Source organism: Staurois parvus, unplaced genomic scaffold (genome assembly GCF_062004578.1).
Source record: "Staurois parvus isolate SC_StPar_1 unplaced genomic scaffold, SC_StPar_1.0 ptg000374l, whole genome shotgun sequence".
NCBI classification, from domain to species: Eukaryota; Metazoa; Chordata; class Amphibia; order Anura; family Ranidae; genus Staurois; species Staurois parvus.
In genome coordinates this window covers 187123-202762 of record NW_028318170.1, presented here as the reverse complement: position 1 = coordinate 202762, position 15640 = coordinate 187123, and the positions used below count along the sequence as shown (strand labels likewise).

At 46.4% G+C, this 15640-nt stretch overlaps 1 protein-coding gene across 1 annotated transcript; it reads right to left on the bottom strand.

The window, feature by feature from the left end:
* Nucleotides 1-1451: 1451 nt before the first annotated feature.
* Nucleotides 1452-9764, bottom strand: LOC149456135 (E3 ubiquitin/ISG15 ligase TRIM25-like). The gene is made up of 2 exons (XM_089685377.1): nucleotides 8751-9764; nucleotides 1452-1588 (listed from the first exon to the last, which is right to left on the bottom strand). The coding sequence occupies exons 1-2, from the start codon at nucleotides 9762-9764 to the stop codon at nucleotides 1586-1588; spliced, it is 1017 nt and encodes a 338-aa protein (XP_089541503.1). The 3' UTR covers nucleotides 1452-1585.
* Between the last annotated feature and the right edge of the window lie 5876 nt (nucleotides 9765-15640).

Below are 15640 nucleotides of genomic sequence, written 5' to 3'. Positions count from 1 at the left end.
TCTCTCTCTCTCTCTCTCTCTCTCTCTCTCTCCTTTGTCTCTCTCTCTCCATCCATCTCTCTCTTTCTCTCCCTCTCCCCCTCACCCCCTCTCTCTCTCCCTCTCTCTCCCCCCTCTCTATCTCTCCCTTCTCTCTCTCTCTCTATCTCTCTCCCCCCTCTCCCTCTCCCTTCTCTTTTCTCTCCCTCCCTCCTTCTCTCCCTCCCTCTCTCTCTCTCTCAATATAAAGAAAGTATAAACTAAAACCTACTGACACTAGGGGCAGAACTACCAGGGTTGCAAAGGTCTCTCTTGCAGCCCAGCCCTGGCGTTCCACCACCAGACTCTGAGGAAAGGGTCACCGGGCTTGGGACTGCTGAGTCCAAAATGCCCGGGGCTATTTTTTGTCCCAGTCTGGGCCTGCACACAGGTCTGTAACAGCTGTATTCCGGCCTCCATACTAACAGGAAGGGTTGTGACATCACTCATGACAAAGCAATATGTATGCAATGATCTGCTATTTGCTCCAATGGAACACTGTGTAGTAAGATCGGAAGAGCAGAAGATGATCATTTCACCTCTTGGATTTACTACCTAGATGCCGGCCGAGAACTGGCAGAACAGAAGCCATTTTAAAACATAGCTGGGACAAATAACTGCTGTCTCAGTGCCATTATAAGACAGGTGAACAAATACCCACAAGGTGAAAAAATACCCAAATAGTCTTTGTTCTATATCAAATGCTGCACTATGCATTGACATAGCTTAGACCTAGTCTGTCCAGACAGTATGGTCACTTGATGACTTGGCACCATCCACAGGCATCTTAACTCTTCAATAAGAAACAGAAGGCAAATGCAACACAATTTTTTGTGCAGAAAACTGCATGTTTTCCAGTCTCTTGAAATGTAAGAAGGCAATGACTTTCCCTGTCTCTGTGAAGAACTAACACTGATTGAGGAACATGGAAGAAAAATGGAGTGTCTGAGCTAGGACTAAACTAACTAGCCTTTAACATGAGGGGAGGACAGAGGAGGAAACTAAATTTACGTCTGCTATTATAGGTTCGTGACAGCTTTCCGCTGTTAAAGACGTCAGCAAGTGCAGGTACCATGAGTCCATAACCACCAGTGATATCACATACAGAGCTGGGAGTCCCTGGCCATGTAAGAAAACGGGAGGAGATATTTTTAAAAAAAACATGGGGTGTTCTTCTAATTCATACAAGGCTCTTCAGGTCTGCTATGAATTTTAAGAGGACTCTATCAGGAACCATGAACCAGGCGGAGACAGAAAGTGCAGTTAAAATCACACTTTTAATGAAATATAATCTAGATCAGGAACGTAGTCAAAACAGAAGCCAGGGTTCGGATGCCAGCGTGGGTAATCAGATGAGCCAGAGTCAGGAAACCAAAAGTCAGCATAGTCAGGAGCCAAAAATGGGGAACAGGAATTGGAAGAGAAGTCAGCCACACCGAGTTGTACATAGGAAGACAGGCAGAAACACACTGGAGATCACAGACCACACAAGGGCAAGCTGGTAAAATATAAAAAAAGGGCTGGATGTAGGCTGGACTAATGAAGCAGGTAATGGTATCCAGGTGAGTCACTTCGGAGAAAACAAGTAGCTGGTAATTAACTGACAGCTGAGCAGCTTCTGAGCAGCTTTTTAAGTAGCAGGAGCCCAGCCCCAACAGACCCAATGCAAAAAAAAAAAAATAGTGTAAGTGGAAAAAATCCACACAATACCCTAATTCAAGCATGCTTGGTGGCCAGGGATAGGGAGGGGGAGTATGTGCCCCCTTCCTGAACCATACCAGGCCACATGTCCTCAACATGGGGATGTGCTCCCCCCAGCAAGGGCCTCTTCCTCACAACCCTGGCCCGGTGGTTGTGGGGATTGCGGACGTGCGGTTTATTGGAATCTGAGATGTGACAGCATCATACCCCTGCTCACTTCTCACTCACTCATTCAAAAAGTGTGAATAAAAACAATAAAAAGAAAGTACTTTAATTTTCAAAAAAGCTGGAAGAAAAAAAAAATCATCAGCCCTTACACCGATCTTGTTTTTTTAAGGATTTGTCAAAACTTCTCTTTGTCTACATTTACACTTTACTCTCTTTATGAATAATTATACTCATTCACATCAGGGGGTAGTATCTGGGTGCCCTGTATTGGTAAAGGGGTCTTCCAGATGCTAATAAACCCCTCACTCACAGACCCCTACAACCACTAGGTCTGGGTTGTGGGCAGAGGCCCTTGTTCTCATCAACATTGGTACCCCCTAGTAAAGTCCCCTCTCCCATGTTTAGGGCATGTGGCCTTGTATGGTTCAGGGGGGAGTGCATGCTCATCTCCCCCTTTCCTGGCCTACCAGACTGCATACTCAGATAAGGATCTAAATGTTTGCATAGCCTTTCCCCTTATAATCCATACCTGACCTAAAGGTACTTGTGTGGAGTTTGGGGGTCCTTACACCAATTGTTTTATGGTGTCCCCATTAAGATTCAAACCAGACCTAAAGGGATTAGTATGAATTGTAGGAAAACTCCACGTCTATTTTTTTTTTTTTTTTTTTTCATTTTTTTGTGGGGGGTCCCTCATTAAAATCTACAGCAGACCCTCGTCTAGGATAAGCGCCCTGTATAGAAGGATGGAATCCTGGTCTATTTATTGATCTGGTCTATTTATTGGGCCAGGAACTGTCATACATTACAGGCATGTGCCACGTCACAGGCAGGGTCAGCCCCCCCCCCCCCCCCAGCCATGCTATTCAGTGAAGATTTGCATTTTTAATGTTTCATTTTTAAGCTTTGCTAAAATCTCTGCAGAAAATTTTAATCATTTTTTTTCTGTGGAACATATCCCCCAGGGCAGTGCCCACCACTCCATGTCATTTGTTTGACAATCTCTTGCCTATTAGGCCAGACAATGGCCAGAATTGTTTTTTTAAACATTTGAATCCCCTTGTCTTCTATGGGGTTCAAATTTGGAACCCTAATTTTAGAAATGTTCTCGGAACCCTAATGTGTTGACCCTAGCACTGACACCTGTACCCTCTACCTGCCAACTGACATCCTAACATGGCTTCAGAAGATGACGCATGCTTGCACATACTCTGATATCTAACATTTAGGGTCACTTGTGTGTGCCTGCACAAATGACCTAACTCATGCGGGCACATAGAACAGATTCATTGGCACACGGGTGAAGGGGCAAGCTTGCCTAACACCAGAAGTTCTATTTAAGAGCTAAGATAGGAATTCGCTGGATGGCCTTTAGCTATTGACCCAAAACTGTTTTTCTGCCATTCCATTACTGACCTGGCTTGTCCTTGGACCTATCTTTGGATGCCTGCCTGTTACTGACACAGCCTGCCTTGGACCTTCTCCTGCCTTGCCTTTCTGTTGCTAACCCAGCTTGCTCTTGGACCTTTCTCTACTCTGCATTCCTGTTATTGTCCTTCTTGCCTTTGGTCCCGCTGTTCTATGCTTATCTATTTCTGAACTGGCTTGTCCTTGGACCTGATTTCACATGCCTGCCTGCTACTGACCCAGCCTGTCTTGGACCTGCTCCTGCCTTGCCTTTCTATTGCTGACCCAACTATTTCTTGACTATGACTTGCCTCTGATGATTCCCCCAATGTGACTTCATCTTCACCCTACACCTCTGTGGTGACCGCTCCAACACCTGTGGTCCTTAGTGTCATCTTCACCCTACACCTCTGCGGTGACCACTCAAACAGCTGTGGTCCTTAGTGTCATCTTCATCCTATACCTCTGTGGTGAACACTCAAACAGCTGTGGTCCTTAGTGTCATCTTCACCCTACACCTCTGTGGTGACCACTCAAACAGCTGTGGTCTTTAGTGTCATCTTCACCCTACACCTCTGCGGTGACCACTCAAACAGCTGTGGTCCTTAGTGTCATCTTCACCCTACACCTCTGTGTTGACCGCTCCAACACCTGTGGTCCTTAGTGTCATCTTCACCCTACACCTCTGCGGTGACCACTCAAACAGCTGTGGTCCTTAGTGTCATCTTCATCCTATACCTCTGTGGTGAACACTCAAACAGCTGTGGTCCTTAGTGTCATCTTCACCCTACACCTCTGTGGTGACCACTCAAACAGCTGTGGTCTTTAGTGTCATCTTCACCCTACACCTCTGCGGTGACCACTCAAACAGCTGTGGTCCTTAGTGTCATCTTCACCCTACACCTCTGCGGTGACCACTCAAACAGCTGTGGTCCTTAGTGTCATCTTCACCCTACACCTCTGCGGTGACCACTCAAACAGCTGTGGTCCTTAGTGTCATCTTCACCCTACACCTCTACGGTGACCACTCAAACAGCTGTGGTCTTTAGTGTCATCTTCACCCTACATCTCTGCGGTGACCACTCAAACAGCTGTGGTCCTTAGTGTCATCTTCACCCTACACCTCTACGGTGACCACTCAAACAGCTGTGGTCCTTAGTGTCATCTTCACCCTACACCTCTACGGTGACCACTCAAACAGCTGTGGTCCTTAGTGTCATCTTCACCCTACACCTCTGCGGTGACCACTCCAACACCTGTGCTCCTTGGTGTCATCTTCACCCTGCTCTTTGGCTCCATCTTTATCATTAGGTACACTTAGGTACACTTCTACCAGTGTGTACCTGCTGACCAGACATTTGGAATCTGTGCCCTTCTATTCTATTGTTCTATATCAGAGGGTTTGGATCACGGGTTCAGGGGAAGCCCTCTCACCACTTTAGCCTCTTACCAAGTAGATGATACTCCCCAATCCCTGACACCCCAACACCAGTGGTGTTTTTAAGTTTTGTGCTGCCCTAGGCAACACAAATCTGCTGACCTCCACTCCCCTGGCCACCACCCCCCATCTCCACCTGTGACCCCCCACACACACCACTGCCCACCAAACCCCTTCCCCCCAGGAGAGAAGGAGGGAGACTCACCATCACAGCTCTCTGGAATCCCAGCTCCCTTCTCGGAGTCTCACAGCTGCTCCACTGGTTCCCCTCACTCCACTCTTCCACCTGCTGCCCAGCCCTGGTGCCCTTCAGAGCCTCCTCAGCATGACCCAGAACAACCAGCATCCTTTCTTTCGGGAGGGGGCAGCACCCTGAAAAATGCCACCCAAGGCAAATGCCTTGTTTGCCTCACGGCAAATATGCCCAGCACCCATCAAGTTGATCCATCGGCATAGAAATCACACAAAATTTCCATTCACAGAAAACAATTTTATTTCCTAATTCCTCCTCCCATCACCAGGACACATCTAGTGATTATAAGATACAACATCACAATGATGCATTATATTAGGATCCATTATAAAAGTGATCCAGTGGAATTCCATTGGTGATCCATTCAATGGGGACACATTATTTTAGGATCCATTATAAAAGGGATACAATAGAATTCTACTGGTGATCCATTCTATGGGGACACATTATATTAGGATCCATTATAAAAGGGATTTATTAGAATTCCGTTGGTGATCCATTCTATGGGGACACATTATATTAGGATTCATTATAAAAGGGATACAATAGAATTCTATTGGTGATCCATTCTACGGGGACACATTGTTAGGATCCATTACAAAAGGGATACAATAGAATTCTATTGGGGATCCATTCTATGGGGACACATGATATTGGGGACACATTCCGGTTCTATTCATCAGACATTATTATAGTCAGATCATTATATTGGGGATAAATCCCATGTTTTCTGTCACTAGTAAATCTCGGGATCATTTCTTCATGTTTCCACGGAGATTTTTCCATCGATTTTCATCTCTTTCTATTTGTAGATCGATTATTCATTTCTATTTATTCTCACAATAAAATAATCAATAGAACAAACTCATTGTAAATGTATTAATAATATGGAATGAGACAAATCTCAATATTCCACCCAATCATAGTGATCAGAGGTAGAAATCTTACTTTTATTTATATTAAAGAAACCTGCAGGATACCAGCTTAAGCCCCTCCCACTCCTTTATTCTATTAAAGGATTTAAATCCCCCAATACTTTCCTTAAAATTGCTTTCAGCCAGCATATAAACGATGAAAAAAAAGCCCAAAATGTAACAATAGTCAGAGAATGTGCAGCGCTTAGCTTGTCACACTGTCGGGTTTATGCATAATACATTTGTTGGCTGAATGCCATAAGTAATCACCCAAGCTGGCTGGAATTTCCCAGTATTATTTCTAATAGGTTAATTCCTCCCGCCACCAGCTCCATCTAGTGGCCAAAATGCGGTATAGCTTTCTAAAATACCTCAATCAGGAAAAAAAATGCTTTATGGGCACTAGGTGGCACTGGTGAAATAGGAGCTACGTATAGTAATGAAATACGGTGATTTTCTCTCTAAATATGCTGATCTTTGTCACATCTGCAGAACGAACGTTTATACATAGACCTCTAGTGTCTCCTTGTTGTTTAACCCATTCCCACCTGAGGGTAAAACTAATTGATTGTGATTTGAACAGGAATGCGATGTGATTCCTGTCCAAATGTGGTTTCCCACACAGCTCCTGTGTAAATCCAGGCTTGCCATAGTGACCTTAAGCCTGAGTTCATACAGGAGCAGTGCAGCAAACCTCCTTGCATGATGGGTTCCACCAGCTTCGGCTCCTGATCCCACTGTGGACATCAAGGATCATGGCTTGGGCTCCTCCTGCCTCTCTCATGGCTCTCTCCCCCCAGCCTCCAGTGGCTCTCTCTCCCTCCAGCCTCTAGCGGCTCTCCCTCCCCCCAGTCTCCAGCTGCTCTCTCTTCCCTCAGCCTCCAGCGACTCTCTCCCCCCAGCTTCCAGTGACTCTCTGCCCTCAGACCCCAGTGGCTCTCTCTCCCCAGCCTCCAGTGGCTCTATCCCCCAGACTCCAGCGGCTCTCTCCCTTAAGCCTCCAGCGACTCTTTCCCCCCAGCAGCTCTCTCCCCCCAGCCTCCAGCCATCTTCTGGACCCCCTCCCCATTCCCCCCGGTCCCATTGTACCAGATTGCCAAGAGAACCACTGGAGGCAGGAGGGAGAGAGCTGCTGGGGGGAAAGAGCAGCTGGAAGCTGGGGCAGAGAACCACTGGGGACTGGGGGGGAGAGCCAGTGGAGGCTGGAGGAAGAGAGCCACTGGGGGTTGGGGGGAGAGAGCCACTGGAGGCTGGAGGGAGAGAACAGCTGGAGGCTGGGGGGAGAGAACCTCTGGAGGCTGGGGGCCGGGGGAGAGAGCAGCTGGAGGCTGGGGGGGGGAAACCTCTGGAGGCTGGGGGGAGAGAGCCATGGGGGGAGCAGGAGGAGCCCAAGCTGGGACCACTGATGTCCACAGCGGGATCGGGAGCCGGAGCTGGTGGAACCCATCATGCAAGGAGGTTTCCCACTCAGCTCCTACGTGCACTCAGGCTCAATGTCACAGGAGCTGTGTGGGAAACCGCATGCGATTCGGACAGGAATCACACCACATCCCTTTTCAAATTGCATGCAATTCTTTGCAGAGCGATCTGAGCCCATTCATTTTGTATCAGAGTACTTGACCGAAAGTATCGGTACTCGTACTCACTGGTAAGAAAACATCTCTAATCAAAGGAAAACTCGACCAAAATCGTGAAAAAAAAATGTTTCTTTTGTAATTTTAGCGGTATAATTTTGCTGTCACCGTAATCCACCAACAGAAAAACCCTAAAATGAATTCCTGGACTCCTGAGGTTCATGGCGATACCGAATATGTGTGCATTATTTATTCTTTGTACCCGTAGTAGGGTTCAAAAACATTACTACACAGTTTGCTTTTTACCAACACCAACCCCAATAAAAAACATTTATTTTTAATCCTACCTAAAACATACTGACCCTGACCTCAACCTTCGACCCTGACCTCAACCATTGACCCTGAGCATTACCCTGACACTAACCTGCACCAAACCCTGACTTATTGTAGCTATTTTATCTATATATTGATTAATTTGTTCTTCTCCGAAGATACAATGTATCTTTTCCTTCTCACACAGGAGCAAGACAAATGGGGAGGGCTCTAAAACAAGGGATTACTGTTAAAACCAATCACAGGCTATCACAGTAATCACATGACAGGAGCTCTTGATCTTTAGTACGAGACCAGGAGCCATCAGTGACCGGGGGCACTCTATGGATCATGGTTCCGGCACAAACAAGGATGCACAGATACATGGTGCCTCAGAAGATATCTCACATCTCCCGATTCCCCCCACAAACCTTTATACAACCTCCATAAACGTATAACCCGGCGTGGAGGGGCTCAGTGAAGGTGGCATTAAAGGTGTGAAGAGGGTGGATGGGGTCACCCAGATCATAAAAGGAGATCCGCCCGGCCTCATATTCAAGACATATCCTAAATCTGTTACTACAGATATTGCCAAGGAAGGGGAGAGGTTTATGGCGATATCTCACTCCATACTGGTTCCCATCCCTGTACAAACACCACGACTTCCCATTATTTCCAATAAATGACCAATCTCCTCCCCTGTCTATACTGGGGTAACACATCCCGACTCTCCATTTATCTGACCCCCCGACATCCACTTCCCAGTAATGTCTCCCTGAGGAGAAACTCCGACAGCTCAACACCTGAGGATAACTCTGAAACCTATCTGGTGTTTCTGGACGATTTTGGTTTTCACCCGACCAGGATACAGTTTTCCTGTCATCTGATATATGGAGATAATTATATGCCGTACTCACATCCAGTAATATGTCTGCAGCTTCCTGTATATGGAAAATGACATTTACCTCTGTTATTATATCAGATAAACCCGTGTGTATAATCCCAGCCACATCCAGCCCCCCTCCATCATGGAGGAGTTCCTCATGTCTCTCTCTGTCCTCATTATCTCCATCCTCAGTATCACACAGGTCACCTGTGTCTGATTCCTGTAGGACAGTCAGTGGATCCGTCATGTTACACAGCTCCTCAATGTCACGCATCTTCCTGGACAGCTCCTCCTTCTTTATTCCCAGATCCCGGATGAAATCCAACATGGAGGAAGATGCCCGCTCTGCCCTCCCGGAGATCTCCCTCAGGACTCTCTTCTCCAGGTCTTCCATACGTCTCCTGAGCTCTCCAAACAGGGCAGTGACTCTCTCGGTGTCACCAGCTGCTTCTTCTTCTACTTTCCTCCTGTGTTCCTGCAGACTCTGGACTCTTCCCTCCATCTCCTCTATCTTTGTCAGAAGAACATTTCTCATTTTACTTTTTTTCTTTTCAGAAGCCTCATCCATCGACTCCATCTTATGACCTGTGTGTTCTCCAATCAGACAGCAGGACACACAGACACAGGTATTGTCCACGGTGCAGTAATACTCCAAGATCTTCTTATGGATGGAGCATTTCCTGCTTTCCATGGACAAGGTGGGGTCAGTTAAGATGTGTTCTGGGGACGTTTTGTGGGCTCTCAGGTGTTTATCACACAGAGTAACCTCACAGTGTAGACAGGATCTAACAGCAGGTACAGGAGAGTCCACACAGTAAGTACAGAAGACCCCGGACTCCTCCTGATCTGGCTGAGCAGATAGCAACTTCTCCATTAAGTTACAGAGCGTTATGTTCCTCTGCAGTGCAGGCCGACTCTTGAACCTTTTTTTGCATTCAGGACAGAAGTAATCTCTAGACCCCTCCTGTGTATCCAGAACACGATCAATACAGACCCGGCAGAAGTTGTGTCCACATTTCAGGTTTACAGGATCTGTATAAACGTTCAGACAGACGGAACATTCCAGCTCAGCTCTCAGAGCTTCAGATGCCATCGCTGACAGCAGAAGAGAGAAATAATAAAAATCTCTAAATCTCTGAGGAAGAATTCAATTGGGAGGGAAACATTCTTCTACAAAGGGCGAGTCTGGGCCGGATCAGTAATATTTGATACTGAGCTCAAAGCACAAAGTGGGAGGTTTTGTTTTTCTTTGCAGGTGTGAAGGTAAGCATGTATACCTCCTTACTTTACAAGACAAAGAAAGGGATATCTCTTCTTAATTCCTGCAGTTCGTCTAATTCTTGCAATAAAGCCAAAAAACTGGGGCCCTGTACTGCCATCCATAGACGTAAATGGGTGCTCTTGCTTTCAATAGGCGGCACATTAGTACAGATGTAAATGTGCAAACTCAGATAGTCTGCTTTCAGTACCTTACATCTGTACGCATGCCGCACTTTATACAAGTATGTGTATGAGCCTTTATGGTGACAGAAATAAAACACAAGACATTCAGATGGATATAAATGCACATGCCTACACACATGTACACCCTACCTATCATTTCCTAGCTAATGACTGCATGCTGTTAGGATACAAAATAAAGTAACTTTGTTTCTGTTATTGCTAGTCCATGATTTCTGCAGCAAACAGGACTCCAGACATTTCATGAGTTTGCTGTTAAATGGGTTCTTGGTCTCTCTCTTGTAGTGGGGATTCTAGTGTTTTTTGTCAGATTGTTTTGGAAACCCCCTTTCAGCTTGTGCTGCTGCCCTTTTTATCTAATAGCTGCATGCAATTTGGGTACAGAATAATGTAACTTTGTTTCTGTTTGTCAAGAGAAACAGAGAGCACACGGAAACGGATTGCACAGAACCCCATGTGCGGGCGTTTATTGGGGAGGTTTTTGGGGCACAGACAACAGTTTAAGTCCACAGATCCACACCAGACACAGCAATACAGTAAAGTTCTCTGGAAGGCAATATGGAACAACAGGGGTATGGTAATCCACAGGGTTCAGTAAGGCAAGGGCGGGGTGGTTTTGTGGGACTTCGGGTTCCTGGGGAGAATTGGGCTCAGTCTTTTGGGCAGTACAGGGTTAGTTCACTTACTGGATGCAGGGAGCCAGACACAGAGGGCTACAGTCCACACTGGCAGAACAGGGTCAATCCACACAGGGAGCTCCAGGCAGGGAAGGGTTAAGTCCATTCGGCTCATGGGCAACAAAGAGTTAAATCCAGGCAGGGATGGTATTCCAGGCAGCAGAGAGTTCACCCCACACAGAAGAGGGATCCAGCAGCAGACAGACAGTCAGGTCAGCCAGGGAGAGGAGAAGGGGTCTGAGGGATGGTCATCTGAGAGAAACTGGCGCTCAGCACAGCCTTCTCTCACACATGCAGCCAGGGGGAGAGCAGGAGGGGTTGCCCTGCTCTCTCTTAAGTACAGAGCTGGGCGCCTGGCTGCTGCAGTGGTAACCCGAGACTTCCTGTCAGGTTGCCAATGTCAACGAGCCCTGTCTACCAGGTCTCCAGACCCGCACAGGGAACAAGGCCTTTGTCCCTGTCCAGCATGGAACCTGGGAAGATGTGCAGGAGGGGGAAGGGAGGGGGTGGGGGTTTGTTTGTGGATTCCCTCAGCAGGGGGCCAGACTGCAGTCGACAGGGGGGTGAGGGGCTGCTGAGGGCTGCCTGTGTCAGGGACAAGGAGGACTAGAAGTCCCAGCATGAACGGGACAGAGGGGCTGCTGAGGGGTGGGGGGTGGCAGGCAGCAAGCCTAGAGGATGGGGGGGAAAGAGCCAGCGCCGTGACACTGTTATTGCTAGTCCATGATTTCCGCAGCAAACAGGACTCCAGTCGTTTCATGAGTTTGCTGTAAAATGGGTTCTTGGTCTTTCTCTCTCTTGTAGTGGGGATTCTAGTGTTCTTTGTCAGATTCATTTGGAAACCCACTGTCAGCTTGTGCTGCTGCCCTTTTTATCTAATGACTGCATGCAGTTAGGATACAAAATAAAGTAACTTTGTTTCTGTTATTGCTAGTCCATGATTTCTGCAGCAAACAGGACTCCAGACATGTCATGAGTTTGCTGTAAAATGGGTTCTTGGTCTTATGCTCTCTTTTATTGGGGATTCTGGTGGTCTTTGTCAGATTCTTGTGGAAACCCCCTGTCAGCTTGTGCTGCTGCCCTTTTTATCTAATGACTGCATGCAGTTAGGATACAAAATAAAGTAACTTTGTTTCTGTTATTGCTAGTCCATGATTTCTGCAGCAAACAGGACTCCAGACATGTCATGAGTTTGCTGTAAAATGGGTTCTTGGTCTTATGCTCTCTTTTATTGGGGATTCTGGTGGTCTTTGTCAGATTCTTGTGGAAACCCCCTGTCAGCTTGTGCTGCTGCCCTTTTTATCTAATGACTGCATGCAGTTAGGATAAAAAAATAAAGTAACTTTGTTTCTGTTATCGTTAGTCCAAAATTTCTGCAGCAAACAGGACTCCAGACATTTCATGAGTTTGCTGTAAAATGGGTTCTTGGTCTCTGTCTTGTAGTGGGGATTCTAGTGTTCTTTGTCAGATTCTTGGGGAAACTCCCTGTCAGCTTGTGCTGCTGCCCTTGTTATCTAACGACTGCATGCAGTTAGGGTACAAAATAAAGTAACTTTGTTTCTGTTATCGCTAGTCCATGATTTCTACAGCAAACAGGACTCCAGACATTTCATGCGTTTGCTGTAAAATGGGTTCTTGGTCTTCCTCTTGTAGTGGGGATTCTAGCGTTGTCAGATTCTTGTGGAAACCCCCTGTCAGCTTGTGCTGCTGCCTTTTTATCTAGGAATTTATAGTCTTTCCCACATGGGCATAAACCCTTTTGACTTCCTACAAACACCAATTTCTTGGAAGAAGCATTTCTTTTTTTTTAATTATATCTTTTACTGAAATTTTTTAGTACAAAACTTCATATATACATGAATTCTATTTTTCATCACCTTATACCATACCCCCCCTTCCTCCCACCTGCACCCTCCCCCCCTCCAGTTACCCCTGTCCACATCCCCTTACCTAATATCTATCTTCTTTCATACCTCTATATCTATGTCCCTTCCCTCCCACCTCCACCATCCCTTTCAAATACTCCGTCAAACTCTCTCTACACTTTTTCCCCTAAACTCCAACCAATTCCAGATATCTTTTAGATGTTTTAAAGTCTAACCAACTCCTCCACATGTTCCTGTTTCTGTTTTATCCTCCTCTATATGACAGAACTCCTCCATCCTATAGATCAGGGCTTGCAATTTCCAATCGCCTGCTTACATTTGGCTAGTGAAAATAACATGTGGGCGAGTGTGTCCCAGGCACCGCATCGGAGAGTGGGGGGGTGGGTGCTACCAGCAGCACTGTGTTGAGGGGGGGCGCACTGCAGGTGCCGCTCCTCAGTGACTGGAGTGATCGCAGTTTCACTCCTGTCACAGGGAGCAGCTGCTGACACTTGCTGGAGGGAGGACTAGGCTTTCTCCTCCCTCCTGCCTGCAGGGGGCAATAGACAGTCAGCATAAGGAGTGAAGCCAGAGTGTCCTTCCTCTCTCCCCTTGTCATGTGACTTATCACATGAATGAAGGAGGGAAAGAAGGAGAAGCTTCATTCACAAGATCTGTGAGTACAAGGGGAAAGGGTGAGGTTACACTTATGGGGACACCTGATGTAAAGGGGGACTCTGATGGGGACACCTTATATAAAGGGGGACTCTGATGGGGACACCTGATATAAAGGGGGACTCTGATGGGAATATCTTAAATAAAGGGGGACTCTGATGGGGACACCTTATATAAAGGGGGACTCTGATGGGGACACCTGATGTAAAGGGGGCCTCTGATGGGAATATCTTAAATAAAGGGGGACTCTGATGGGATACCTGATGTAAAGGGGGACTCTGATGGGGACACCTGATGTAAAGGGGGACTCGATGGGGACACCTGATGTAAAGGGGGACTCTGATGGGATACCTTATGTAAAGGGGGACTCTGATGGGACCACCGGATGTAAAGGGGGACTCGATGGGGAAACCTGATGTAAAGGGGGACTCTGATGGGAACACCTTATGTAAAGGAGGACTCTGATGGGGACACCTGATGTAAAGGGGGACTCTGGTGGGAACACCTTATATAAAGGGGGACTCTGATGGGGACACCTGATGTAAAGGGGGACTCTGATGGGGACACCTGATGTAAAGGGGGACTCTGATGGGGACACCTGATCAAAAGGGGGACTCTGATGGGAACACCTTATGTAAAAGAGGACTCTGATGGGGGACACCTGATGTAAAGGGGGACTCTGATGGGGACACTTATTTTCATTTTATGTTTACATTGTTTTATGTTAACCACTTGCCCTCTGGACTCTATGAAGCTATTGCTGATATGTTTACATTGACATAATAAAGCTATGTTATAAATGCAGTTTTTTATATTTTGGACTCTTTATTCTAAGGAAAAATTTTATTTCATAAGCTTTAGGGGGCGTGGTTTGGGGCAGGGCGGGGTTGGTGGGTGGGGTGGGGTTGGGGGCAGACCTGGGCAAGGTTGGGTGGGGCAGCTGGTGGAGAGTAAGGTTTTTGCCTGGCTAGTAGGTATAGAATCGAAATTTTAAGCCCTTTTTCAACTCCAATCATTTACTCTCGGTGGCTCCGCAGTTTGCCAAAACTTGGGAATCGAGCCCTTAGCCGCACGGATCAAATGATATAATACACCGTTTTTATGCAGCTCCATCGAAGGCTCGGAGTTATCCAATAAACACGTCCACGGGTCTTTCTGTATGGCGATCTCACATATTTCCTGAATTCATTGAATTATTTCTTTCCAGAAATCCTGTATTTTCGGGCAATCCCGCCATAGATGTGCCATAGATGTGCCATTGTTCCCATATTCCCACAATCTCTCCAACGTATCTAATTGTTGTGCCACAGTCGGTGTAACATACCATCTCGCCAGACATTTGTCATTCGTTTCAGCTGTGTTCATGTTCGTCACCTCATGTGATCGTTTAACCCCCTTGACGCCGACATCACATCAACACGCGGCCTCGCATTTTTTCCGTGGGGCCGTCCTGTCTTTGTGCTGGGACCGCGCCGCACTGCGCGCTCCCAGCACAAAGATTGGGGTGTCACTGAGAGCACCGGGTCCCGTTCTAATGGTCGGGACCCAGGACTCCCGATTCCGGGTCACTTGATCGCTGTGATAGCCTCTGATTGGCTATGACAGTGATCAGTCACTGTACAGCCCGCCCCCCTTGTTTTTGTTTTTCTCTATGAATGGAGGAGAGAGATACATTGTATCTCTATAACTCCTGGCATAGAGAGAGAAAAGAAATGTTTGTTAAAAAAAAGAAAAAAAAAGAAAGAAATATAAAAAAAGAAAAGTAAAAATAAAGAAAAAAAACTGAGATCAAGGTTTGATTTAGTTCAGTGCCAGGGTAAGTGTTTGGGTCAAGGTCAGGGTCAAAGGTCAAGGCCAAAAGGTCAGGGTCAAAGGTCAGGATTTTTTTTTTTTTATTGGTATCAGTGTCAGTGTGTTTTAGGTAAAAAAAAAAAAAAAAATGCGCACTATTGTTTCTGGGCCGTACTCCGGGTACAAACAACACATAACACACACATACAGTCATGGCCGAAATTGTTGGCACCCTTGATATTTTTCCTGAAAATCAAGTATTTCACACAAAAAAGGTATTGCATTAACACATGTTTTGCTATACACATGTTTATTCCCTTTGTATGTATTGGAACAAATATAAAACAGAGGCAGAAAAGCAAATATGACATAATGTCACACAAAACCCCAAAAATGGGCTGGACAAAAGTATTGGCACCCTTAACTTAATATTTGGTTGCACACCCTTTGGAAAACATAACTGAAATCAGTCGCTTCCTATAACCATCAATAAGCTTCTG